The sequence below is a fragment of the Molothrus aeneus genome, chromosome 1 (assembly GCF_037042795.1).
Source record: "Molothrus aeneus isolate 106 chromosome 1, BPBGC_Maene_1.0, whole genome shotgun sequence".
Classification (NCBI taxonomy): domain Eukaryota; kingdom Metazoa; phylum Chordata; class Aves; order Passeriformes; family Icteridae; genus Molothrus; species Molothrus aeneus.
This window is the reverse complement of record NC_089646.1, coordinates 50,084,491-50,111,855: the sequence shown is the minus strand read 5'-3', so window position 1 is coordinate 50,111,855 and position 27,365 is coordinate 50,084,491. Positions and strand designations below refer to the sequence as shown.

Genomic DNA, 27,365 nt, shown 5'->3' with positions numbered 1-27,365 from the left:
TTGTCATAATGCAAATAATCTCTATGTGTCAGACTGAAAGAACAATTCTAAAGAATTGCTTGATTAGATTAGGAACTTTCAAATTCTTTGGATCTACAGCCACAGCTTTTCCCACTTACTAATGATTATTAATTAATTAATGTAGCTGGACATCAGAAAATGTCCCAAAGCACTGCACAGAACCAGTGGAGGACGCACTGTTGGCATTCTATAGCTCTATAGCTAAGATTTGAAGTATGCTTTTCTGGCAAGTATCCAAAAAAATGCAAAATCACTTCCCTTATAGATCTTCACATTAATTTTCCTCAGGCAACCAAACATTGAACAGCAAGAAGAGTTGGAAATAGTACTTACAGTCCTGCAACACCTTCTAACACCATATCTAAAATCCCAGTTTCAAGGGAAATAATGCCCAGAATTTTAGGAGTATTCCAAGAATGCACTTATGGCTTGCCATCACAATATGAATGCATGAACCTATGTCACAGGTTTCGTAGATAAACACACCCCCCAAAAAATGGAAGGGTAAAAGAGATTGATTTAGAACATGTGAAAAATGCTTATTTTATGATTGGCTTTTGGCAAATATTAAAATGAATATTATATGTGTTGTGTTAGAAAGGAATGCTGTATTAATTCTCTTAAGTAGTGTGTTGAATAGAGGTTTAGGTTAGAACATAATGTTAAAATAGAAACTATGCTATGTAAGATACTTGTTTTAAAGAAAGGACTCGCAGGGAGATAGCAGCCACAGGACACCTAAATCTTTCAGAGAAAAAGAATTGATTGCTCCATTATCAGAAGAAACGAACTTCTTCCCGCCTCACTCAGCCCTGAAGACGCCATTAGGATTCAGAGGAAGAAGCTGACACTGACCAGACAGAATCCTGTCTTTGAATGGAATTTATGCATCATGTATGAAGTGTATGAATATGCAACAGGCTGTTGCTTTTAAGGGTTAATCCTTTGTTAACGGGTGTCCTTTTCCGGGCGTATGCTGCCCAGAAAAAGGTACCCGGACGTCTGTAACTCTTTGTTCCTATTGTGTCATATCGTCCTAATCCAAATTGTCCAAAATTTTTATTACTCTAATTATATTGCTATTTTTATAGCCATTTTATTACTATTAAACTTTTAAAATTTTAAAAACAAGTGATTGGCGTTTTCCACAAACACCATATCTAAAACCCCAGTTTCAAGGGAAATATGGCCCAGGGTAGTTTTTTGTTTTGTTTTTGTTTTTGTTTTTGTTTTTTTCCCACGCATTCATCACAATATGAATGCTTTAACCTGTGTCACAGGTTTTGTAGACAAACACACACACAAAAAAAATAAAATTGGAGGGTACAAGAGATTGATTTAGAACATATATTTTCCAAACAAAACCCCTAAACTGTGGGCGGAAAAAACCCTTAATTCTCACGGACACTGGGGAAAACACATGAAGGAAAAGTTTCCTTGCAGACACGACTGCGGCTGGCACCAGCTCCGGCCGTACAGCAGCATCGAGGGCGGCCGCAGGAGCCGGCGTTGGGCCCGCCCCGCCCCGGGGCCGAGGCCGCCTCCGGGGCCGCCTCCGCCTCCGCCCCGGGACCGCCCCGGCCCGGCCCCGGCCGCTTTCCCTTCCCTCCTCCCGGCCCCGGGACCGCCTCTGCCCGGCCCTCTCCCCGGCTCGCCCCCTTTCCCTTCCCTCCTCCCGGCCCCGGGACCGCCTCTGCCCGGCCCTCTCCCCGGCCCGCCCCCTTTCCCTTCCCTCCTCCCGGGCCCGGGCCGCCTCTCCCGGCCCTGGGTGGCAGCGACGTGGTGCTGTGCGGTGCTGTGCGGTGCTGTGCGGTGTCGGAGGCGCAGCCATGTGGGTGGCGGCGCTGCTGGCGGCGCTGCTGGCGGCGGCGGGGGCGCAGTACGAGCGCTACAGCTTCCGCAGCTTCCCGCGGGACGAGCTGATGCCGCTGGAGTCGGCCTACCGCTACGGGCTGGACCAGTACAGCACCGAGAACTGGCCCGAGAGCGTCAGCTACCTGGAGGTCAGCATGCGGCTGTACCGCCTGCTGCGCGACAGCGAGGCGTTCTGCCACCGCAACTGCAGCGCGGCCGCGCCGCCGCCCCCCGCGCCCCGCAGCGCCGCCCTGCAGGAGCTGCGCCTCCTGTCCGGGGTGCTGCGGCGGGCGCAGTGCCTGCGGCGCTGCAAGCAGGGGCTGCCCGCCTTCCGACAGGCGCAGCCCGGCCGCGAACTGCTCGAGGAGTTCCAGCGCCGCGAGCCCTACAAGTACCTGCAGTTCGCCTACTTCAAGGTGAGGCCCCCCCCACCCGCTGCCTCTCGTTGATCCCTCCTCCTTTCTCCTCCCATCGCTCTGCTGTCCTGCCTCCGCTCCCCCCGCCTCTATCGGAGGCTCTCGAAGTCTCCCCTGGTGCAGTGTCAGCCTCCAGGCCCGCCAAGCGCGCCTGTCAGTGTCGTGGTGTCCTGGTGTGCCCAAATGCCTCGTGCACCCGATGCTAAGAAGAACCTCCTGTCATGCCGACCACCTCTCACCTGGCCCTCAGAGCAGGTTACTCTGGGCCACATGCTCATTTCCCATCACCTCCTCCTCCATACCAGTTCTCATCTGCCTCACCTCCATTTCTTCCTTGCCCCCCTAGGCTGCCAACCCTACACTTTGTGATTCTCTCCCCGACAAACCTTTCAGTTGTTTCTTTCCACTCCTGTATCCCACAGGGGGATTAGCCTGTGCCTTGTCTTTCCCCCTGCTTACCCACGTACCATCCAGCTCCCTCTTCACCCTGTTTTTTACAACTCATCCAGCTCATCCCCTAGAATCAGCCCTTCCACTTCTTCCTAGACATCTGGCCACTGGTGTCCAGTAGCTGTGTCATTCCTGCCCCTCTTTTCATCTTTCCATCTGCCTTACTTTCTAACCTTCTCTGGAACCTTTTTCAGACTCTTCATGTCACAGCTCTGCTATTGCAAATGATCTTCACTGCTTCTTCTTCTTCAGCGTGTCCACCTTCTTCACTTGCTCGTTTCTGGTCCAGTTCTTTCAAGTGCAGCAGCCTGGCCCAGCCTGTGACTTGCCCATAGCCTCATGCCTGGAAAACTCCAGTTTCATTGCAGCTGCAAGAAGGAACGAAGCAAAAATTGGCTGCTGAAGTGGGACACTATAATACCTTGGAATGGTATTTACCTTTTGCTCTTGGGTCAGCCAAGACTGGGGACACACTTCTCTCTTAACAGATTTCATCCTGTTGTTCTAGCTTATCATTCTACTGTCCAGGATCTTATTGATTATTTTCTCCCTTCTCATCTTCACCTTCTGTTCCCTATATCAGGGTCTATCCCTCCTGCCTTCCCCTCAGATACTGCAGTTATTTGCATTTGAGGTTAACAGGGCCTCTCTGTGGGGAGGAAACAGGCTGAGCTCTTTGGTTAGATTGTTTTCCCTTTTAGGGATTCACTCCCAACATATCCCAGTATACATTACATAGGGTTGTATGCTTGTGCATTATTTTGAGGTTGCCTCTTGAAAACACACATCTTCTAAACTGTTGCTGTGCCCTGTTTTTAGGAGTGCTGTTTCCTCAGCAGTTTTTCCAAACATTCCCAGGGAAACGTGTTCTCATGAAACCAGAACAGCATCCACATGCACAGCGTCACACTGGTCTCTAATGCCTTCCCTAAGACCATACAAAAGAACTTGATACATTTTAGCCTCTGCCTTTTCTTTTAACTGAGAGGGCAGGAATTCCTCAAATTCTCAAAGCCATATATGGATACCAAAATGACATCAGCAAAAATGTTTCCTCTTCTTATCTTAATTTAACTATTAATTCCCCCCTTGTGGCACGTACAAAGTTTGCACTGTACAGATAACACCAAATATAATTTCTTCTTATCATTTTGAATACAGTCAGGTAACTGCCAGGTAGGAGTGTGAGAGGGAAATTGTAGGAATCCCTCCCCCTCCCTTTTAACTCTTTTTTCAATCACATTTGCATTAAGTTTGAGTAGTAGTTTGGTGGTTTTGCCTTTAGTGACTGTTGTTTATTTTGTGTTTCGTACTGGATTTGTAGTTCAGTGCTGAGCCCTTATCTTTCTCGAGGAGTTCTAAATTTGCCTTCTAGAGCTACAAACTGCTGCATCCAAAGGGCTTTTTCCTGGCTGGTGGTTTCTATGAAAGGAATGTCCTTTCCCCCACCCCTCCACCCCCTCCAACAGCGTTTATAGTAGAGGGAGAAGCCGGAGGGAAGTGCTTTATGTAATTTTTTAGAGTGACCATGTGTGTATTCAGGTGGGCTCGCAGAGAAATTTGCCACGTTGTAAGATTCTGGGAGTAGCTGTTCCCGCGCTGCTGCTTGCTCCTCTGGAGGGAGCTTTCTCAGAGCCACTGAGTTCACTTAGGAGTGTGTTTCTACAAAACCTCTTCTTATTTTTTTTTTTTTTTCTAAGAGGTGAAAATTAAAACCAAGAGTGAATCATGGACCTAAGTAAAAATGAGACATGTCAGCCTACCAAAGAAGCAGGTTTACAGCTACAGCACAGAAGAAACCAGGCATTTGACGAAAGTGCAGCTGAGATTTCCCTTTGCATTTAGCACAGTCGAGGCGGACTGGAAACACGTAGTTTTGGGACAGCCAGGAAGGGCAGCTGGCAGAGCTCCAGTGCTGGGACACTCCTAGCAGCACAGCAGCAGTGGCTGGGTTGAAGTTTGGCTCCTGTGCAGCCATCTCTCAGGTTCCTTTCCAAAATGAAAGGGCACCTTTCATGGGTGTAAGCAGATGGGTGCGTGTGCACACTTTGATTCTTGCTCGTGGTTTCGAATGTGTGCTGCCAGAAGCTGTTTCACATGTGAGGTGGAGCTCTGTATTGCCTGTACATCAATACCCTGAACAGCCTAGAAAAGGGGTTTTAACAGTTCACAAATACCCCAGACTTTTGCTTTCTCTCTCACTCTTCCTAAATATGTGCATATATACTATATAATTTATGAAAGTATGCATGTGGGTGTATATATATATAATTTTAAGAAATCATAAATGGCACGCACACAGAAGTACATACATGTTTGGTACATACAGTTGTAAATGAGAAATGTGCACTTCACAAAGTATGTCTAACAGGGATTAAAGTTAGTTTAAAAATGGGCACAGAAAATTGCTTTAGGACACAATTTTTGACCAAGTCTCTGCAGTATGATCTAACTTTGTAATGCCACCAGAAGATATATTATTTTAATAATGTCCTCTGTGCTGCTAGGCAAATAAATGACATAAACACATACAAACAGTGATGACTCCCAACTACTATCCATAGGTTAGCATCAGTACTTGCTGTGAGATTAATCCCTCCCAGTAGCCCTGGTACTTTGCCTTGTCAGCTCTATGAACAGGGGAGGGGCAAGGGATAGAACCTAATCTTTTTGATTTACAACAGTAAATTGTTCACACTCTTCTAGGAGTAAAACTGAGAGGAATTATATCAGTTTTACTGTACAATTGTATCTGCTGTGCTCTCAGTAGAAGCAAATTTGTGAGTATACAGAATGCAGGAAAAGTCATTGAGAAAACTGGGAACCTTTGAACTGTTTTGTTTTGTTTTCTCCAGGTAATCTTTTTCTTTAACACCTTCTTTTCCCTATCTCTGTTTAGGCTAATAATCTTCCAAAAGCTATTGCAGCAGCTCACACATTTCTTCTGAAGCATCCAGATGATGAAATGATGCAAAGAAATATGGCCTACTATAAGAGCATACCTGATGCTGAGGAGCATATTAAAGACTTGGAGATAAAGCCTTATGAGGTATGCTTTTTATTCGGGAGAGTCTGCTCTTTTGGAACTGTTCTATTACTCCTCTTATTGGGTGAGTTTCAGGGATCTCATTTGCTTATGTGTTCTCAGTTCTTAATCTCTTTTTGTCATCTCAGTCCTCTTTGTTCTGCTTTCCTGGTGCATTCAGTAATTCTCACCTCTCCTGCACTTCATTGTTCCATAAATGAGTCACAGCAAATCAGAGAGTGGCGTACCTGAAAGCTGCTACATGCAGATTGCTGCTGGAGCTAAGCAGGTGCCTAGTTATCCAAATTCATGAGTGCTGTATTGGCACAGCTGAAAATAGCTCAGACATTTGGCTTTGAGATTCCACTGAAAATCTCTGTCGCAGCCTCACACTGCTGCTTCTTTCCAGCAGGCTTTTCTTTTGATTGGAAATGGAATGACATACTCTGCTCCCTAGGAAATATCTGTTAAAATCCATTAGTCTCCCGTGTTTGTTCTCACATCATCTGGAGCGCAGCTCATCTAGAAATTTGGAGACGTCATTTGCTGTGTTTTGAGTTTACACAACACTTCTCACGGGTCAGTTACTGCCGATTCATTGCTGCCAATTTTCCAGAATCTCTTTGTCAGGGCGGTGAGAGCGTACAATGGGGACAACTGGCGCACGTCCATCTCGGACATGGAACTGGCTCTTCCCGAGTTCTTCAAAGCCTACGACGACTGCATAGCAGCCTGCGAAGGCTCCCGAGAGATCACAGACTTTAAAGACTTCTATCTTTCCATTGCAGGTCAGTGGTTACCTTGAAACATGAAGGAAAGATGTCCCCAAAGTGCATTTTAGTTTATTCATAGGATTGGTTACCCAAGTCCTGTTCCTCAGTTTAGGCCAATGGGAGTTTATTAGATTCACTGAAAACTGTTTAACTCTGGTTTACTTTATGCTGTCATCAGTAACATAAATGAGGTCTATCAGGAAATCGGAACAGAGATCTTACATTAGCATGGAAGTTCTGTGTCAGAGTAACATAGAAATGTAAATAACAGGTGCTCCATCTGGGTAGCGGTGGTCATCCAGCCAGGTCTCTTGACTATCATTTCAGTATCACTTTGAGGCTCAGTGGTTAGTTAGCCTGCCTTTGAAATCAGCTTTCTGGTTTGTGTAGGTCTGGTAATCTGCATCTCCTTTCTCGTAAGTATGACAAGGTTTTGTTGGCTATTTTTAATCTTTCCTGCATTAGAGTTTTACTAGTAGGTAACATCTATATTTTGTGTGTATAGCAAAAAAAAAAAACCAAACCAAAAACCCATTGCTTTGCAAAGTAAAAGGGACATCAGCTTTTTTGATTGTTGTCAAAATAGCACATGCATATTTCCTATGCTCTTTGGCAGCGAAAGAAACAAGTAATTTCTCCAGTGCTCTGACATCTCAGTATTGTTGGAAATATTTTTGTGGAGAACACCTGCATATTTTCTCAATAAACTTAGAAATTCTCTTGCACTTTTTGTGTTTCAAGTTGCCCTAAGGAAAATTATTCCAACTTTTTGTCCTAAAGCCATAACATGTCTTGGTGAGGGGAGGCTTTTGTGAAGTATGTTTATACATGAGCGGCTTCAGTTTCTCATGGTGTGCAGCTGGTATCCACCAGAGCAGCTGACATGGAATAGCTATTGCAGACTATTTCTCAAGCCTTGACTTGCTCTTGGGCAAAACATGCAGGGGTCTAGGGTAACAAATACAGAGTGAAGCACAAATCACAGGAGGTAAAACAAGAAACACAGACTTTCTTCCCCAGTGGGTCCTCTTGTGGACAATCCACAAGCCACTGTAAAGAATAGTGTCTATGCTTAGCTGTGATTGACACTTACTATCACCCTCCCTCTGCCTCCTTGGAAGGGAGGGACAATTCCCAGCAGCAGTGATGGGAAGGAAAGGCAGGAATTACTGCATGATGTCACCATGGCCATGTTCATGCATTTCAGGTATTTCACTCTTGAGATAAGAACACTCAAATTTATTTGCACTGCCTGGGCTGAATCGTGCTCGTGTTGCAGGGAGAGATTCTGCCTCCAAGGGTCTGCAGGAAGCAGATGTAGCAGTAAGTGTTCACCAGAAGTGTTTGGGTCTTGCCCTAGGCATGTATTTATCACTGAGCAGTGAGTTGTGTTAGGAAGCCAGCTGTCCTCATTGCATGGGATCTCTTCCCTGAGTGACTCGCATCCCTGGCTTTAACTGCTGGCTGGAATTGAGCACTACTGTGTCTGGACATTCCACTGCTCTTGCAAAAGATGAGTCTGGGAATTTCATTTGGCCAGTTATTTTTAGTTAGTTTCAGCAGTTATATTTAGTTAACCTCAGTGTTCTTCATGTTAGGAATTGTCAGGGATGAAAAGTTCTTTTGTCTTGGTCAGAAATTTGCTGCACAAGCTTAGCTAACTTGCTTTCACCTGCCAAATGTGGCTTAGAGGGAAAGTAAGACTTTAAAATATTTATTTTCTGTGCTGTTGATGAATGTGATATATTTGGAAAATGCTTGAATTTTTTTGCTGGAAGGTTTTCTTGAAATGCATTTTCTTGAAGATAAAATTACCTATAGTCCTATTTTATGTATAGCAATAGTCCTGCATTATATATAGCAATTTTTTGACAGGGTAAGCTTGTGAACTTACATGTTCCTGGCTGAAAGTTATTCTGTTGTGAGCACCCTATTCTTCTCTTTCCTCTCCCTTAAAACATCCAAACTCTGGGCAGCCCTCTCTGGAGGTTTATTTTGCAATCACCTGCTGTATCTGTCTGTGACACGGTTGTACTCAGCACCACGGGGACCTTCTTTGTGCAATAATGTAATGACCTTGCCAAGGTTTGCAAAATTTAGAAAAGGAGAGAAAGCACTGTGAAGTTTACAGCTAGGACATAATGCAGTACTGTGTAATACTCTGTAAAACCCACCAACCACATACTGCCTGTAGGTGTCAGTGGATCCTAAGTGCTCAGCTCTCTGGAATTCAGCTCTGATGCCTTAAAAGTCAGCCACACAGATTTTTACAGAAGGGCCTAGTACCAACACTCGATTCATACTTCAGATGGAGTTGTAGATTCTCAGTACTTCCAAGCAGCAAGAGCCAGAGGCACAGGACCCAGGAGAGTGTTATAAGGCCAGATTTTAATGGGTGACTAATGGGAGTGATTATCACAATTTGCTCTGTGCCATCCATATCCTCTGTTGCTGTTTTCTTCCTTCCAGACCATTATATTGAAGTCCTTGCGTGCAAAGTGCAGTGTGAGAGCAATCTGACACCTATTATAGGAGGCTTTGTCGTTGAAAAATTTGTGGCCACCATGTACCATTACTTGCAGTTTGCATATTATAAATGTAAGTAGTAATTTCTTGTGCTTAAACAACACTGATGTTGGATGATGGGGGACAGATTCCATTCATAATATTTTTCTTCTAATTTTATGCTTTAGAATGTAAGTAGTGGCCTCCAGAATCTGAATTTTAAACTATTCTGGGACAGAAAATCCTTAAGTTTCCTGGTGTCTTTTGCTCCCTGTTTTCGCTGTAGTTAACAGACATGGGACAGAATTACTTCCACAGACAAACCTACAGAGTATTTCATACTATTTGCTTTTTCCTAGTGGATTCTTATCATCCTGTTAGAATAGGGCTAAATGGATTTTGAAGAAAGAGGGGACCACTTAAAAGAAATTGTAGTATTCAGTGCTCAGTGATGACATATTTGATAGGTAAATTAATCAGTGACAGTTGTGGTTTCTTGAGGAGCTGCTTGCACTGTAAAGAACACATGTAGCCCTTACAGCTGTTCCTGCAGGCTCCAATATCAAAGGGAAGACACATCAGCCATGTAGCATCAAGCCATTAATGACTCTTGCTTGTGTTGTTTGACTACACACCTTACACCCTGACTCTTCCCTCTTTATCAATCCTAGTACAGAGAAGTAGGGAGGGGTTTAATATATATATTTTTTTTTTTGTTTCTTAAATAAATGCCCCAGTGCGTTTCACCAAGATGTGGGCTGATACTGGGATACCTGGGAGGAACATTTGGTTAGGATTTTCATAGAAAACAATCAGAGGTTGATGATGAGATGATTTTTGAATCATGGCCTTATGTGTTTCAGAGCAAAAATAGCGTACAGTTTCTGGGGAGCAATTTTTTTTCCTCTGTGCAGCTGGTGAGGAGGTAGAGTATGGGCTGTGTTTCCATTTGAGTTTTCCAGAGCTTAGATAATAGCAGGAATTTGTTCATTTACCTTACCTGGATTTTTTTGGTGTGTGTTTATCAATTAGTGAATGACATGAAGAATGCAGCTTCTTGTGCTGCCAGTTACCTTCTGTTTGACGAGAAAGATGAAGTAATGAAACAGAACATGGTCTATTACCAGTACCACAAAGACAAGTGGGGACTTAAAGAGGAGGATTTTCAGCCCAGATCGGTAGGTGGATTACCTAAAATGCCTTTTAGACACATTCAAATATTTCTCTGAAATTCAGTGGGAAAATGTGAGATATCTTCTATTCCTGGAGTCCTGTTTTGTTGAAGCCATATAGAAAGTTGCACACAGAGGTGCAGTGTGTCATGTAAACAGCGAATGCCATTGTAACTCTTCCCTTTTTGTTGAAGTATACTATGATAGCATATAATATATGATGAGAAGTAAACCCATGCTGGTACTTCTCTGACACTTAGGCATATTTATGTCTTTATGTACCTTTATAAATAAAGCAGCTGGCCCCTGAAATCTGTGATGATGAAATCTCTGAGTGACATTCAGGCTTTTGTGAATCATTATTTGCCAACACATAGTTGCCCACTCGCTTGTTATTTCAGGTTCTGTGGGCATTGGAATGTGTCTGAATATGGTAACTCCAGCTAAACTGGCTTTCCACTTACTCCATTTAGAAGGCAGTTGGGTGGATGAGGATGGAAAGAGGCTCAGGACTGCATTTCATCTAATTATCTAAATTAAAATGCTTGCTGCAAAGAAGATATCAGTCCATCCAGCAATAGTTGTCATCTGGCTTTGGAAAACTATTTTAAAAATGGGTTTCCATGCTGTTCTTAAATTTCCATGTCCAAGGAAATTTTACAGCCTGGACTGTGACATCAAATTGGATTTTCTAATGTTTCTTGTTACCAGGATTTAAGTCACGCAGCTAAATTGTGACACTCACTGACTGCTTAGGCATCAGTCGTATGGGCTGTACAACCAGTTAGTCATTAGCAATACATGTTCCACAAATTAAATTTAGTGCCTTCTAGTCATGCCTCTTAGAGCACACACTTTATTGGCACAGTGGGAACCCAGGCCTGCCCTGCAGAGCCAACTGAGACAAAAGGGAACAAAAATGCATTTGGTTCTTTCAGGCAGCAGCAGCAGCAGCAAGTCTGAGCTCCCAGGGGAAGGGAGCTGTTCCTTTGTCACTGCTTTTGGGAACAGAATGGTGCTTTGTAACCATATTGGAGACAATGTTTGGTGGTGCTGGGAGTGAGGGGTAGCAACAGTATGAAACTGCAAACCGCAGACACGTTTGGCATACGAGTGCAGAGAGGGCGGAACAAGGGCCCTACACATGCACTCTGACTGTTTCATTGATAACTTCTGGAGCTGGGGACTACAGATAATTTGATTTTAAAATACAAAATATTAAATGCACACAGCTGTATTTTCTTGTACTTTGATCCATGTAGCTATAAACAGAAGTTGATTGCTGTCCTAATCACTTGCCCCGAAAACCACAATGCCTCTGGTTTATTTTCTAAAAGTGATAATGGGGTGACAGCAGCATTTGGCTCTGGCACTGACCTTTAGATGTTCTTGTGAAAGAGGGAGTCTCCTGTTTTCTTCCCCAAGAGGAGTTAAATGGAATAATCAAAGTAGATGGCAGTTGGTACTCACAAATGTGAAAGTGTGAGACTGAGCTACCCTGTGCTGTCCGGGCACATAGTGGGGATGTGAGGAGGGACAGGTGAGTGACCTTGCAGAGTTTCCCTAGCCCGGGCTCAGGCTGGGCTGGTGAGTCATTATCATGCAAAACAGCTCCGTGTGTCTCTTTCCCAGAACTGCCTGCTGCCATAGCCAGCACTGGGAGACAGAGCCTTTCTCCTGTCCAAAGCCCACTGGAATGCAGGCACAGGCTGCTGCTCAGCCCTGGCAGTCTCATGCCTTATTCTCAGGCCCGCCAGTGCTTTGAAACATGAGAAGGAGGAGAGTGCTTTGTTCTTGCAGTGAGGAAGCCTGTGCTTAGGAAGATCCACAGAAGAGTTTGGAATGGGCTGTTTGCTGTTTTGCTGTTTCCTTTCTCAAGCACTGTGAGCCCTGCCTGGGATCTGCCTTTGCTAGGTCTGGGTGTGACCTCCCTGGGATGGTTTCAGGAGGCATGTGATGGCACTGGCCTGTCTTGCTACCCTAAAGTTACAGAAATTTGGGTGTTTTTTGATAGGAGGCCGTTCGATACCACAACATTACCACGCTCCAGCTGGAATTGTATGAATTTGCGAAGGAACATCTGATGGATGATGATGAGGTGAGTTTTCCACAAATGAAATCAGGGTGAAAAAAGCAGCAATCACGTTTAAAGTGAAGATGATACATAGCTGTAATTCCAGGATTGCACTAATATGGAAAAATCTTGTAACCACGACCAATTTATAATAAATTTTTGTTTGGTAAGTGGAATATAAGAACAAACCCGAAGAACATCATGTACCATTTAAAAAAACATGGACAGAATTCACACAAAGGTAAATATATAATGCACTGAGCCCACAGAAAAGAAAGGAAACCCAGTTTTCAAGTTGTAACACCAGGGGGCAGAGAAATGGTGCATATATATTTAAACCAAATGTTTTTCTGGGTTTGGTGTTTGGGGGGGCCGGGAGGGGGTGTGGATTTTTTTTTTCTAAAATGTTATTTAAATTAGATGTAAAGGTCCTTACAATTTTGTCCAGAAGTAACCACCTAAATTGTAGTTTTTGTCCAAAGGAAGTCTTGTTATCTGTTATTTTTTTCTCCTCAGTGGCATTTTGGTCACCCAGTAATGCTTTTTAGATGGTTGGAATTCATGGTCAAATAACATATAATGACTACTATTTACACTGGAAAATATGTAAGAAGGGATTTTTTTACTTTGGTTTAATTGTTGAAAGGGCATTTCCTTCCGCAACTGAAATTAAAGCATAATTCATGGGAGGTTTTGGATTGCCTTTTGCTTTGTTTTTGGGTCCTTTCATTTAGAGGTTTAGAAAAATCTTCAAATGATGAAATGTTGCTGGCATTGACAAAGAAAGAGCTGTGCTCAGCTGTGACATGAGGCAAGGGTATCTGTAATGAGCATTGCTGAGTCTGTTCTAGTTAGAAAGATGATTAGAAGATGGTTTATGTTAAAAAATGAAAACACCTTTGCAATTTCTGTTATCCAACACATAGGGAGTGAGAATCTTTTACAGCAGAGAAGTAATGTCTGTGCTGCCTTCAGTATTCTTGTGATCTGAAAACAACTCTATGTAAAATTCCATTGCAAGGTTACCAGACTTCAGGAAGACTTTCCATTGGGATAAAACCCCCTGAAAGATAGTTTAATAAGCTTGCTTTAAGGTTAAGCTTAGATGAGGACTAATCTGTATGGATTTTCATCAAGGTGTGAAATACTTGAGTGCTTTTTATATTCCCTTGTTGGTTTGTGCTTTGTCCATGATGTTTTCTTATGTTAAGCATCAACTTGATTAGTACGTTTTTCCTTCTTTCCTGTCTGCTGCTTCAAAACACAGGGAGGAATAGGGGGCTGAAGAATTAAGCTGGGGGGTAAAGAATTAAGTAGGGGGGTGAAGAAGTCCTTTTTGAGGGTTTTCCCCATATGTTGTTAGGAGAAGGGGTTATGGAACAATCTTCAGTCTCCAGCACTGTGTGTAGAATAAACAAGCATTCAGTTGCTGGCTTTCATTCCTGCAGCCCCTTTCACCAGGGCAGTTACAAATGACCTTGCAATCTGCAGGAGGGTGGTGCAGTGTAAACCTCAGTTAAACTTTTGGGCTGACAAGGAAGTCACATTACACTGGATTATATGTTTGGGTTAAACAACCAAAATTACTGGGCCTGCCTATGCTGCAGATACTTCACACTCTCTTTGTTTAGGAGAGTTACCATTCTTCTTCTTCTCAGGGGAAAAGCTGAAGGGCTTCTGTGCCCTCCCTTGTTAGGGCCCAAAAACCTGGGGGGGATGGAGGCTGTCCATGCCTCTGGCTTGGCTCTGGCTTTTGGTAGTGAACTCATAAATCCCTGGCTACCAGAACTTGTCTTTGGCTGCAGGAGACTTCCAGGGAGTGCAGAGCAGGAATAGTACAAAAGTAAAACCACTACCTTGCAGTTTCTGCTCTATGGGCAGGACCTGGTAGTATAAGTGGAATTTTTTTATTTTGTTTAATATTTCTCCTGGCACGGATAGAAAAGTTTGTTCCATAGGAATGTTGAAAACTGATGAAAACCCCAGATAAGGCATTACAGTAAAAACTTTATTAAAAATTGTTAAGGATGGAGGCAAGCTCTCTTCTAAGTGCACTCTGTTTATTTAAACCATGTACTCCTTGGGCCATAGGCCATACTTTCTGTGAGTTTCTGTGGTCCATGTTTGCTGTTTGTGAAGTTTCTTGTGGGCTGGTAAGATAGCCTGCAAGATAATCTGCAGAAAAAAAATTAATTCTTTTTCCCTTGGTGGAAGCAAAAGGATTGATGTGACAAGAGGATCACTTCCTGTGTGAGTGTCATTATTTTCAAGTGGAGAATCTCATTTTATCCAGACTTCTCAGTGCTCCTGTATCCCAGATCATCCATGTGTCTTTCTAAATCCCCTTAGCAAAGAGAGTGAAAACACTTGGCTTCTTCAGGAATACATAGCAGTAATTGCAGAGGCTGGAACAGGCAGTAATGATTTTTGCATATGTTACTACAAGAAATACTGTCCTGCTTGTGGTACTCTATTAATTTTTTTCCACAAGGAAATGAAAAACTCTTAATTCAAACATTTAACACAGTGGAGGTGACAGAATATTAGTGCCAGCTAGCTGCAAATTACTTTTAAGAAAAAGTAATTATTCTTAAATATCCTTGCAGTTTTCCACAGGGAAGTTAAAAGAACATTACAGTGTTGTCATCTTGGTTGGCCATGGATAGACAAGCTTCTTAATTTCTGTTCAGATGTGTAATGCATCAAGGCTATCATGGATACAGCTCCTGGTACTGCACAGATTTAAGTGGCAAACTGAGATGCTGTTAAGAGCCAGACACTCAGCTAGTGTAGATGTAACTCCAGCACCACACTAATTGTGTGAGACATGGTTTTGGCCCATAAAAATCAGTGTTCTTATGGAATTTTGGAGGGGGGGAGATAGCTACTTAGCTGTTCTAAATTGCATAAGAACCACAAATATTTGGCGGGGATGAGCCTACAATGTGATTTTTCTTTCGGTACTTAATCAGTAGGTGAAAAGCTGTTGGCAGCTTTGACCCGCTTTTTTTGGACATCTTTCTTTGTGTATAGTGTGTGTTCCATTTGTGTAGTGGCTGAGATTAAAAGGCTCTGTGTTTCATCACATCCATGTAAGGCAAAGAGGAAGTACTGAACTAATGTGACTGGTGGAAAGAGGACATAAGGAATAGCATCAAAACACAAGGCCCCCAGTGGAGTACTGATAGCAAGTAGTAATCTGAATTCAGACTATTTTTCTGTTTGGGAATTGCTAACAACATACTTTGAGCTTTATTAACTCGCTCCTTGCATATGGTCAGATGATTTACACGAGTGTGCTTGTACCAGCAAGTTTTAAGTGCTGTAAACCCTGCCCTGCTTGTGACCTCAGCCCAAACAGCTCTAACAGCACTGCTGCCCTGAGAAGAGCTGGTGACAGCTGTTTCTGAGAGAGTTGCCAGCTAATGGGCAGTGTTATGGTCCCTGTTCAGCACACACTTTTTTAAAGAAAAAAGAAGATGAGGTTGTTTTGGGTTTTTTTGCCATCATAATTTTCTGGTGGAGAGTCTTCCTGTATGGCTGGATCCTTCTGCTTTCTCTTGCTTCTGCACTGCTGGATGTGTGTCTTGGTCAAAGGGCTTCCTCCTCCCATTTAAGCCACTTTGCATGGGAAGCTGCCTGCATGGTTGGGCTCAAATGGATGGCCCCAAGCTGCAGGTACTGGCATTAGGAGGAACTTCTACTGCCCAGATTCTCTTACACCTCTGCATGCAGCATAAAGCAGGCAAAAGAGCATAAGGAGAGCTCTGAAACAAGGCCACTGGAAGGCTTCTGCTTTCAGTGCAATTGGAGCAATGTTGAAGTCCCTCTGAAATTGGGTTGACTCATGTTTTATAGGCTTTATAAGTTAAAAGGAAAGCACATTTACTGGTTTACTGTAAAATACTGCTGTAATAACTGCAGTGTACTGTAGTCCCCCATAATATATGGGAAAAAAAAACAGTTAAAGGTTCAGAATATATAGTTGAAATGAAATGGAAAAATATTTGAGAAAGTAGTTAATATTCATGTAAAAAACAACTGAGCTTTCTTAATATTGAAAAAAAAAGCCCTATAAGCATGTGGCAGTTGGTCACACTGAGGACTAAGTATCTGAAAAAGAATTAAGTTAAGGTTCAAATAATTTTTCTGCACAAAGAATTGAGGGATTTTCTTATTTTTTTTCCCAGCTAGAATGTGAACAATGTCCAGCCTGGACTGTACAGCTCATGGAAGTTCTGGCAGGGCTTTGAGGTGGTTACAGTTAACTCTCAGATTTTAACTGGAGGTTAGATCAAGGAACTTGCTCTTGGTTGAAGGCTGAATAAACCTTTCAGGCCGAGCCACTCATTGACACATGCCTTACTGTTACCCTGAAATGTTTTCCCTCTCCAAAACATTGCTGGCCCGTGGGCTTTGTGGTGTGTATGTGCAGGCTCTGTCAGGTCCATGGAGCAAATGTCCTCCACAGTCATCCATACCAAACCTTTGTCTTCACTCTTGCAAGGTGATTATTTGTTCTTGTACAGAATCTGCTGTACAATCTGAGGTTTTCATAACCTCATCATAGTGACTACTCACATTGTTTACTAGGGCAGTTACAGGACAATAATTAATTACAGGGCTGCTAGATCCTCACCTAGAGGCCACCCTTCTCACTATCACAACCTGATCACCTACATCCAGTACATGGGGGAATCAAATCTGCTGCTCTCACTGTCGAACAAGTTTCCAATCATTGAGGTCTTTGAACTTCAGCAAAATTTGAATTTTTGCTCTGAAAGACAACTGAGGGACATTTTGTGAGATAAATATTTTTCTTCTAGGTCATAGATTATAAGGAAACAGAGATCCAGCCAATTGTTCATGCTCTGTGTGTTGTCTCTTAAGGCTGTTTGTTGGATGAGGTAGAATAAAAGCTGTTTCCTATTGATTCACCGGTAATCACGCATAAAAGCATGTCCAGAATAATAATTTTCTGTGGAACTTAATTCATTCTAGAACACTATCCTTTGTTGTCTTCTCTGTTGCTTCCCTGAAGAATGAGATATCCCACTGCAATACATACAGAATCCCTATGGGAGAGGCCATGAGCAGACCTGCATTGGAAAATGTGGGTTATTACAAGAAAGCTAATTGTGTCCCATAACTCTTCCTGTCCACTGAGAAAAGGTGGACAGGTGGAACAGATTACAGGTGGAGGCAAGGACCGATGAATGATTAATGCTGGCATTTGCAGAAGGCACTCATTGCAAGCAGTTGCAAAGTGTCTGGGTCTGTCAGTAGGCAGTGCAACTGCTGCTTGCTGCTGTTCTTAAATGATGCTGTTGAAAGAAAAGATGGTGCTGGACCATCAGCCTCAAGTGTGCCATAGCAGAGCCAGGTACTCGTAGCTCTTCTTCTTTGCTGTTTTATTTTAATAGTTGGCTAGGAGTCTCTAGAGTACAGATGTTTCTCTACAAAAGCTGTCTTTTGTGAGTTGAATGTGACATTTAATATTGCATAAGGAAGGCCCTGGCCCAATGTATGTCGTGGTCTTGGACACTCAGTACACTGAGGAACTAAGTGAAGAGTTTTGCAGTCTTCTTTTTAGGTCTTTTTTTTTCCCAGTGCTCTAGCTTCTCATTAGATGGTGCCCCAATCTCATTAGCCTGGGTTAACTTATTCAGAATTGACCAAGAGCTCTGTTTTAATTTTTTTAATTATAATCCACCTACTCACATACCCTCAGTAAAATCTTCTTGAATTAATTACTGGGGCATACAACTTGTTCTTTCTGTCTGTGCCTCTGTTCCATTGTTAATCTATGCCAAGAGTGCTCTCTTTGCATATCTAACAGATAATTAGAGGTTCCAGTTGGACAGATCAGCTTCTCTGATTCCTCCTGCCTCTCACACCAGTCTGGGAACATTCCCCATTTTCTGCTCGATATCACACCTCTCATATTTCAGGCTATACCTGCTCCATCTTTTCCCATACATCCTTGATCAGTCAGTCCCTCTTTCCACTGACCATTCCTGGTCTGGGAGAGGGAAGAGGTTGGAAGCACAGGGAGGGAGGTTGTGGGGTGCCACAGAGCTGCTCAACCCGTACCTGGCCAACCTGGAGGACACAACTGTGCACCGAGGGCTGAGCAGGGAGGAAATGCTTCCCTGCAGCTGGCCAAGCAGCCCAGCTATACTTCCCACTTGTGTGCTTCCCACTTGTGGGCTGCCTGACTGTCACACCCTCTACTGGTGTGGCAGCAAACCCTTCTCTTCCCAAGCCAGCCAGACTTCACCTCCTGATGTCCTACCTAGGAGCAATCCCTTTGGACCATGGATTGCTCACCATCCTGACATCAGCCCTGGGCTGGAGCCGTGTGTTTGTGTTCCTGCCTTGGAGCTGCTGGCCCTTGTGCCCTCGGGTGGCTGGCAGTGGAACGAATTATGGGTTTGCAGCCAACTTAGCATGGAAAATGGGATGTTCTTCCTGTAAATGTAGGGAGGAGCCAAAGAGCACAGCAGGTGACAGGAGGGACTCTGTCTCGCTGAGGGAGTAAATCGTGTCAAAGACTCATTTCAGGCTCCGGGTCTGCAGGCATAGATCAGCAGAAAGTTACTGGATATCAGCAGGCAGAAGGCTTCTTTCCCTGGAATGAGCATCTGTGGAGGATGTGCTGAGCTCAGCCGTGCTGGGTGTCTGGTGCAGTGTGAAGTGAGTGCTAATGGGACAAGGACAGTGCTGGCCTGGGCACAGCTGCCAGTGTGACAATGTGATCTCCTCCTGTGAGGCAGAGTTGTCACCTCTTCATTGGGCTGCCAACCTCCCCAGTGACAACTTGCAAATGTTTCACATTTTGATTGTGAAGGCACAGGCAAAAATACTTCAACTGGGGTTTTGTTTGTCTTTAATCTGGAGGTTTTGCCTTTTCCAAAATAACCAACATCCAGGCAATTACTCAGTTGTATTGCAGCATATTTTATGTATATTGTTTCAGCAACTGTTTTTATATTTTTGCCATATTTCAACCTCTCTTATTCCTCAGTACATCTAATTAGACCACAATAACTTCTGCAATGTTTTCCTTTAGAGCTCAGTTTCAGACACTAGAGATTTCAGACTTCAGGTTTGTTTAGGGCTTTTTTCCCTAATATTGTTGCATTTAAATATCCTTTATTCATCTCTTACATGTTTCTGGATTTGAAAACATACTAGAAATAAAAAAAAAACATTAATTTTGTCTGTATGTTGTGTGTCTTCTGAAAAATTCTGTCTTAGTGATGAGTGTGACAATAATGTGTTGGATACTTAAATCTTTTGAACAAATTCAAAGCACAACAAATTGCCATTCTTTAGGACTTGCTAAAATCACTTCATAGTTTCAAAATCTCAGTGGTCTTTTGAGGTGGATCTGTGAAGCAGGGAACAAGAACAGCAGTTATTTCAGCCAGCTTTCCTCCTGCATTTATTTTTGTTTGCTTAGTTTCATTATTTCTCTCGTGACCAGTCATACTTCCTAAAAGTGTGATGTTAATACTTTTTAATCACAATGTCCATAATACCATTATTGTATTCAAAATAGACAGAATTTCTCTATTTGCTCTTATTATTTTCATTGACAGAGTTTTAATGCCCTTTTCTCACCAGAATAGAAAACAGTAAAATTTTGAGTCTCAGAATGGAAGTGTCTAGAAGATGCTGCCTTTTGAAGGAATGCCCGTTTAGACAAAAATGTGCTAAAAATGCAATTGGGGTTGTAAACATCAATTGGGCAGACTCAGAAGCCCAGTACAGTTCACAGACTTGGAATGGGTGGTGAAGCAAAGGGAAAATGAGCATCCAAACAAGGATGACTTGCTTTCAGCATAACTGGTAGAAGTTGTCATTAATTTAAATATGAGAGTGAGTACAAGCTGATCAGGTTTTCTAGCAGAAAATGACAATTTATTTTGGAGAAAACCTAAATGACATCTTAAGACTTTTTTAGACCATATGTTTTTGTCAAGAAAGAAAGGACAGAAAGGTTTAAAGAAAAGAGAGTTTATCAGAACGTTGTAGTTACTAGAGTAAAGGGTTGGAAATGTAGCATTGAGCATCTGCATCTCTCTACTTTAAGTCATATCAAAAAGTGAGGATAGGCCCAGGTATTCCCATAGGGTCTCCCCTCTCAGGCAGTGTTTCTGAACTGTGCATGGAAGGCAAACCAGAAAATACTTGTGTTTCTGAGGGTGCCAGCAGATGGGCTGCTACAGGCAGTTTTGAGTAGTCTGAGATGCTGCTGTGGAAACCCAGAGCACTGGGAATATTTCTCTGTCTGTTCTGAGGTGCCCTGGCCCCCAGGGGAGCACTGACTTTGACCCTCATTCATGGAGAAAGTTTCCTAGACTTCAAGATAGACTAGAATCCACAAAAGTGTGAAATAGATTATAGAGAGTAGTGTAGGTGTATCACTTGGTGAGAAATTTAGGTTTTGGGATTTTTAGTATGTTGTGGATGGAAGCAAGATGGAGGGCACAGGGTGTTGTCCTGCATTTCTTCTTTGTGCTTCTTCTTCCTTCTTCTTCTTGGGTTTGGCTGGCATTTTGTAATTGGGCAGAAAAGTCCTCATTGCAGGCTCTGTGGGATCAGTTACTGGGTTAAAAGGCAAAATAATCTAGGTGTCAGTTCTTAATTGGATATTTTAGTCTTAAAAGACCTTGTAACAAGAGATTGTTAGCCATTTTGTGCCTTCTAATGAAAAGCTGCTGAACTCACAGTAGTGAGACTGTTTTACTGATAAGAAATAATAAACACCTGATCCAAACATGAACTACTGTCTCAAGTGCCTTCAATCCAGACCCAGATAGCTGCTGCACAGTTGCTATTGACCACCTGCTTTCCACCACTGAGGGTGTTACCTTGTGCTGAAAGCGATCACAGAAGGTTTTAGCTCAGCTGCTGTAGTTTAGTTGACAAGACAGTAAGTTCCAGCCAGTGGGGCTGTACCATCCCAGAGTACTCAGGCTGGAATGTGTCACCGTGATATTTTCTGAAAAATCCCTTTGTCAGGATTTCTTCTACTGGGAAGTTGAGAAGCCTCGGAGAAAAATGTAAATGATAATTATCTGATTGCTTCTCCTGTGTTTGGCTGCTTTGGAATGTGGTCTGGACATTGTTTACCAACAGGTGCATGTTTGATTGGTTTCATGTGAATTGTTTTTACTTAATGACCAATCACCATCAGCTGTGTTGGACTCTGAGGAGTCAGTCACTAGCTTTCATTATCATTCTTGTTAAGCCTTCTGTCTGTATCCTTCTTTTTCTTTAGTATAGTTTTAGTATAGCATAATATAATATAACATAACATAATATAATAATAAATCAGCCTTCTGAAAACATGGAGTCAGATTCTCTTCTCCCACCTTGTCCTGGGGACCTTACAAACACCACAGGAATGCAGGAAGACATTTAACTAAGGTATAGGATGTAGAACTACGTTAGGAGTAGTTTAAATAAAGTTGGATTTCTACATTGTGTTGGTGCTCTGTGTTAGCTGTTATCTCCAGCTTGTAAATTTTCTGGTCTGAATCTAAATCCAGTCTATTTGTTTCCACTATGGAAAACATCCTAGTATCTCTGGATCTTCACATTTTTGCTGCATTGAAGCAAGGCTTGTGAACATCCATGGTTGAAAATGGAGAAGGTGTGTGTTGAAGGGTGTTACAGGGCATGTAAAAGGTAGAGCAGACTTACAAAGCCAAAGTTATGGTTCTAAAAACTCTTTGGCTTCAAATTTTGAAGCTTTCTAAAATTTTTTAATGTTTTATGGGATTCTAACAACTTCCTAATTTAACAGGTGCTTTAAACATTTATTCCTCTCTAAGTTTGAAGATTTCATTGTCTATTTAAGTACCTGTAAAAGTACGAGAGGATTTACTGTGAAGTGTATGACATTCTTTCCTTTTAAGGTCTTTGTCCCTGCAAGCCTTGTGCTCCCTTGGTATGGGCCATTTACCTGTATTTTATAGGTTGGTTGTACTAGTGTCTAGCATGGAGGGTGTGAAAAATATTTGCACAACTATTATTGCAGTTTATTTTATTTTTTAATTTATTTTATTTTTATTAAAATAGCAAAAATTTCCCACCAGGTTTTGGGGTTAATTTCTTTCTGTTAAATTTAATAATTTCTAGGGTGAAGTTGTGGAATTCCTTGATGAGCTGTTAGAAGTGGAGGAAAAGAAGGAATCCTGATGAGTGAAACCACCAGGAAGTACTTTACAGAAAGTGAAGACTCACCATTGCTCCTTACTATTATATTTGATCACCTGTAGTTCCAGTTAGATATACCTCAAAGGTGCTTCTTTGAGCTGCACCTTTTGTCCCAAGATCCACTCCTGAAAGGTCACTTCGTGCTGCACTGACTCTTCTGTGAGCATGGCTTTTCACCCTGCAGAACTGGTGCACATGAGTTTCCCCTTGAGCTTTCTTTCCCTTGCACAAACACAACAGAACTGACCATTTCTGTTTTCTGGGATAACACTAAGGTTCCTCATTTCAGTGCTGTTGTACTGAGTTGTAACAGTACAGATAAATTCTCAAAAACTTTTGTCAGATTATGAACTATGGAAGACATAACAGTTCCTCTTTCTGAGCTATGAATTGTATTATTTATATATGTCTTTTTATGTGATGGTGAATAAAGTGATAATGAATCCCAGTGCACCTGAAAGATAAGGTACATTTGAATTGCTGAAATAAGGTGTTTAACAAAGCACAACTAATGATCTTGTAAACATTGCTTAAAGAATTCTGAAAGCAGTGTTGATCTTTCTTGAAAGCTAAATTAAATTCCACTATGTGAAACTGAGAAGAAAAATATTTTTTCTTCCTACCAGTTTTTACTCTTTCTGTTGAAACAGTCCCTGTTGAGGTAGGGCCAGTCTTGTATGAAATACTGATGATTGATTAATTTAGTGTTGTCTTCTGTAAAAAAATAGCTTGTGTGTTTTTTTCAGCCTGGTGGGACTATCTGCATAGCTTTCATCCAAAGGTAAGTACAGGTGGAAACTGAGGTGATTTTCAGTAGAATACTGAAAAATATTTACATGTGAATTCCTGTCCTTTTTGTTAACTGTACAGCAGAGTCCAATACAGAAGTATTGGTACGGACCAAAAAAAGTGTGATAGAGAAGGGTAATGAATTAGTGCCTAAGTCTACTGAAGAGCAAAAATCCCCTTGAAGGGGATCTGAGAAGGATACAGGATTTCATCCTGTGCTTTCCTCTTTTGTTTTCAAGGATCGAGCCCAGCAAGTGGTTTCATCCTGCTTGCATCAAGGGGAAATGAGCATTCAGCGCATATGAGCATCCATTTGAGCATTCACCTGCTATGGTGGAGCTGTAATTCAGCTGAATGAAAATGAATTACAAACCCTTAATCTGCTTTGAGTTTTTAAAAAGGCAAAACATGATCTACATTAGGTTGCCAAGTAGTTGCTCCTATAGTTTATATAAGCTGTAGTAGTCTACACCATTGAGTGTCTATAGGGAGTAAGAAGGAGAATCAAGGAGAATCCACAGGATGAGGTTTCACTGTCCTTCAGCATATGACAGCAATGAAACATTTGAATTTGAGTGTGAAAGGTGTTTGGAAGATCAGATTGGCTTTTTTAACTGCTTCAATATAAATCACAACTAATCCACTGAAGTTGATGGGCAGACTGTTTTAATTTCAAAATGAAAATCCATCCAGAGCCTTTTAACTTTAGGAGATTTGGCCAGCTCAGCTTGTGGTAAGGAGACCTGAATCTGGCTTGCTGTGTGCCTTGAACTGACAGAGGGTTGTATGTGTCATATTTCCTCATGGTTTTGCTCTACACAATATTAGCACTCTGCTCATTGTAATTTTATCTAAGAATTGAAATTTGCTTTTAAAAGTTCTTTACAAGCATTTGATTGTAAACCATCACTTCACCCCATGAAATATCCTACTGGGGTAGCTTCTCTAATTTATTCTTAGTTTTCTCTTGTTGGAGGTGTGTGTATGCTCAAATGAGAGGCTACTGCTCTGGAGTCCCCTTTTGTCTTTCTGCCTTCCAGACTGATGCACAACTCCAGATTTTGTCCTCAGGAATTTAGCCACTGATGAGGGGAGACCTCATTGCAGTCTACAACTTCCCTGTGAGAGGAGGAGGAGGTACAGGCACTGATCTCTGTGGTGACCAGTGACAGGACCCGAGGGAACGGCCTGAAGCTGTGTCGGGGAAGATTAAGGTTGGGTATTAGAAACAAGATTCTTCACCCAGAGGGTGGTTGGGCACTGAAACAGGCTCCCCAGGGAAGTGATCACAGCACCAGCCTGACAGAGTTCAAGAAGAGTTTGGACAATGCTCTCAGGCCCATGGTGTGACTCTTGGCGTGTCCTGTGCAGGGCCAGGAGTTGAACCCCATGATCCTTGTGAGTCCCTTGCAGCTTATAATATTGATCCTGGGATTCTGTGACAGCCAATATCTTCATCTTTGATACTCTAGCATTCAAATCCAGAAATCCCACCATTAAAGGGTGTGGAGCTGGTTGGAGATGGATGTATCCATCTACATTTGTCTTACAGCATTTTTAGTTCACTTTTTTTGCTATCACCATTTACCAAACTGACTTCAGAGCTCTGCCAAGCTCTGGCTGTTGCCTGGCTGTTTGTTTCTGTGGTGTCCCAGCTCCTGTGTGCTGTGTCTGTAGGCACTGCACTGCAAAACCTCAAAGGCTCCAAGAGTGATGGTTGTAATTCAGGTTCCTGAGCCCAAGGTGTCCCATGGCTGTACATCCTGTGTGGAAATTGCACGTGCATAAAGCTCCTAATCAGCTGTTGCCTGTTGGTGGAGCAAGTAGCAGTAGGTACAAGATGAGAGAAACTAAGTTCCAGGACCTCATTGTTTTGCACCCAGAATTATTTCTCTCCAGTTAAAGAACTCCATTCCCCTTTCTAGTACTAATTGTCTGAGATTCCTGTTATGTTTTTTAAAGAGCAAAGGACATGGTAAAATACTGCCATTTTTTCACTCCACCACTAAAAACTAAGCACCAGAGTTACCTGTTTTGTGATTCATTTGACTTCAACAGATTACAGTGAGAATACATTTGGTTCCTCTGAACCCTGATTTTTCCTCTTCACTGAACAGTTTTTCAATTGCAAGTCTCTCAGGTATTATCAATTTTCTGGCAAGCTTATGATTTGGTCTTCAAGGCTTCCTTAGCTAATCCTTTCTCAGGTTCACTCATTTCCTCACCTCTTGATCTTGTAGCTAAACTCCCCTCCCATTGTGTCTTCTCAGGTGGGGATTTCATGATTTACTAAGATGTCCGTTAGCCAATGATTTATTTTTCTTAAGCCTGCTTAAAGGAAGTCTGATGTCCTTTACCATTTGATTTAACTTGAGGAGGCAACTGATACTCTTGCAGCCTTGTGAGATGGCACCATGATCCCATTTTTATTTTGTTCAAGTGTCTGTGGATTTTTTTCTGGCTTTCTTAATTTCCACTTTGTATAGTCCCAAGCCACTTCCATCTTAATAAGTACAAGTAGTTCTCAAACCCTTGTTCTTTTCTAATGAGAAATAGCTCCTCTTCCAGTTCTTCAGTATTTATTGTGGCTTTTTTCAGCATTCTCAGGTTCTTTTAACTGATTTTTCTTTTCCTGCTGCTATTGTTAAGTGCCAACATTTACATGTGACTGTAATAACTTAGTGTCTATTCTTCCACTTCTCTGATCCTGCCAACTCTTCTTGGGAGGCAGTGAGAATATTCCTGCCTCCCTTCTGCCACCCCAAATTCCTGCAGTTGTGAGTTGTCTGCCTCAGATGTTAGCAGCTTCTGCCTAACCAGATGGGATATTTAGCTTTGTCTCCACTTTTGGCAAGGCTTACAGTGTGATGCTGATGCTCATGGGAACATCATCTTGCTCAACACACTGTGTGCATGTGACAGGATTGAATGCAGCACTGGTACTGTGGTGTCTGTCCACCTTGGTGGTAGTATTGCCTGTTGCAGAGCTGTACAGCTACACTTTTTAATAATCACTCACATTTCTAATAACAAAGCTGGCTATCCTGGTAGCTGCTGTTGGCCTCTAGTGCTTTGTCAGTGCTCACAATCAGGTCTGCAATAACTCCATCTCCATGTTCCATCACCACTTAGAGGGGAATGGTGGGTGAAGTCCACCTCCTGGCAGATTCCTAGCACACAGGTCTGCATGCATGGACTCCTGAGCTTGTGTTCTTGTTGAATGGGGTCCTGCACGATCAGGAACTGCTTGGAAGCTGAAGATTAAACTGAGTCAGAAACAGTGTCACACTGAGGTGTATATTTGTTTAGGTGAAAAACACAACCACTGGCTGTCAGGACAGTGTTTCTTATGTAAGCACTAAAGCTTGGGTAAGAGAAGACATGCACAGGATGAAAATCAGTGCATTTCACAGACTCTGCTAAGAGTATAATCCTTTTCAAATTAATGCCTACTCTTGCTGATAGCAATTCTTTTTATTACTGGCTCCTTGTTAATTCATCCTCACAAAAGGCAGCATCCATTAAAAAAAAGGAAGAAGGATGGTAGTGATTTTTCTTCTCAAAGCTTAATTTTGCTCCAATAAAAGAGCATTTCAGGCTCCATATTTCTGTGCCTCGGCAATTCCTATTGCCAACAAAATCAACTATGAAAAACAAATACTTTTAGAATGATCAGTTCTGGCAAATTCAAAGGGAATACAAATGTCCTGCTGGGCCCTTTCATTTGCCGTAGCAATCCTGCAAGCAGACCTTCATTACTTCTGTTGACAAGGCATGAGCCAAAAGCAAATTCAAATTGCTCCGTTTTCCAGAGCTTTACTGCTTTGGAATGCTAGAATATAAACCCAAAAGTCAGTCAGTTGCTGTTCTTAATTCACCCAAAGAGCCCATCCAACCAATGAGGTGTCATTTCTCCATGCTTTCCAGACAAACTCTCCCCCTGAAAATCTGATAGCATGTCCTGCTTTTTACAAAGTTCTTTCTCAGTTAGCATCAATACCCACCATTTATCTTCACATCCTTTACAGTGAATTATTGGTCTGCATTGATAATGGA

General features: G+C 42.4%; 1 protein-coding gene across 1 annotated transcript; it reads left to right on the top strand.

Moving 5' to 3' along the window:
* Positions 1 to 1,787: 1,787 nt before the first annotated feature.
* CRTAP (cartilage associated protein) lies at positions 1,788 to 23,114 on the top strand. The gene is made up of 7 exons (XM_066572257.1): positions 1,788 to 2,291; positions 5,641 to 5,790; positions 6,383 to 6,554; positions 9,009 to 9,137; positions 10,077 to 10,222; positions 12,231 to 12,314; positions 22,443 to 23,114. The coding sequence occupies exons 1-7, from the start codon at positions 1,851 to 1,853 to the stop codon at positions 22,500 to 22,502; spliced, it is 1,182 nt and encodes a 393-aa protein (XP_066428354.1). The 5' UTR covers positions 1,788 to 1,850; the 3' UTR covers positions 22,503 to 23,114.
* Positions 23,115 to 27,365: the final 4,251 nt, after the last annotated feature.

Bases quoted from the DNA above. Each gene is read 5' to 3' on its own strand.
- CRTAP (XM_066572257.1), top strand. From the start codon at position 1,851: ATGTGGGTGGCGGCGCTGCTGGCGGCGCTGCTGGCGGCGGCGGGGGCG. The intron at 6,555-9,008 runs GTCAGTGGTTAC...TCTTCCTTCCAG, and splicing joins CTTCTATCTTTCCATTGCAG to ACCATTATATTGAAGTCCTT. The intron at 9,138-10,076 runs GTAAGTAGTAAT...TTTATCAATTAG, and splicing joins GCAGTTTGCATATTATAAAT to TGAATGACATGAAGAATGCA.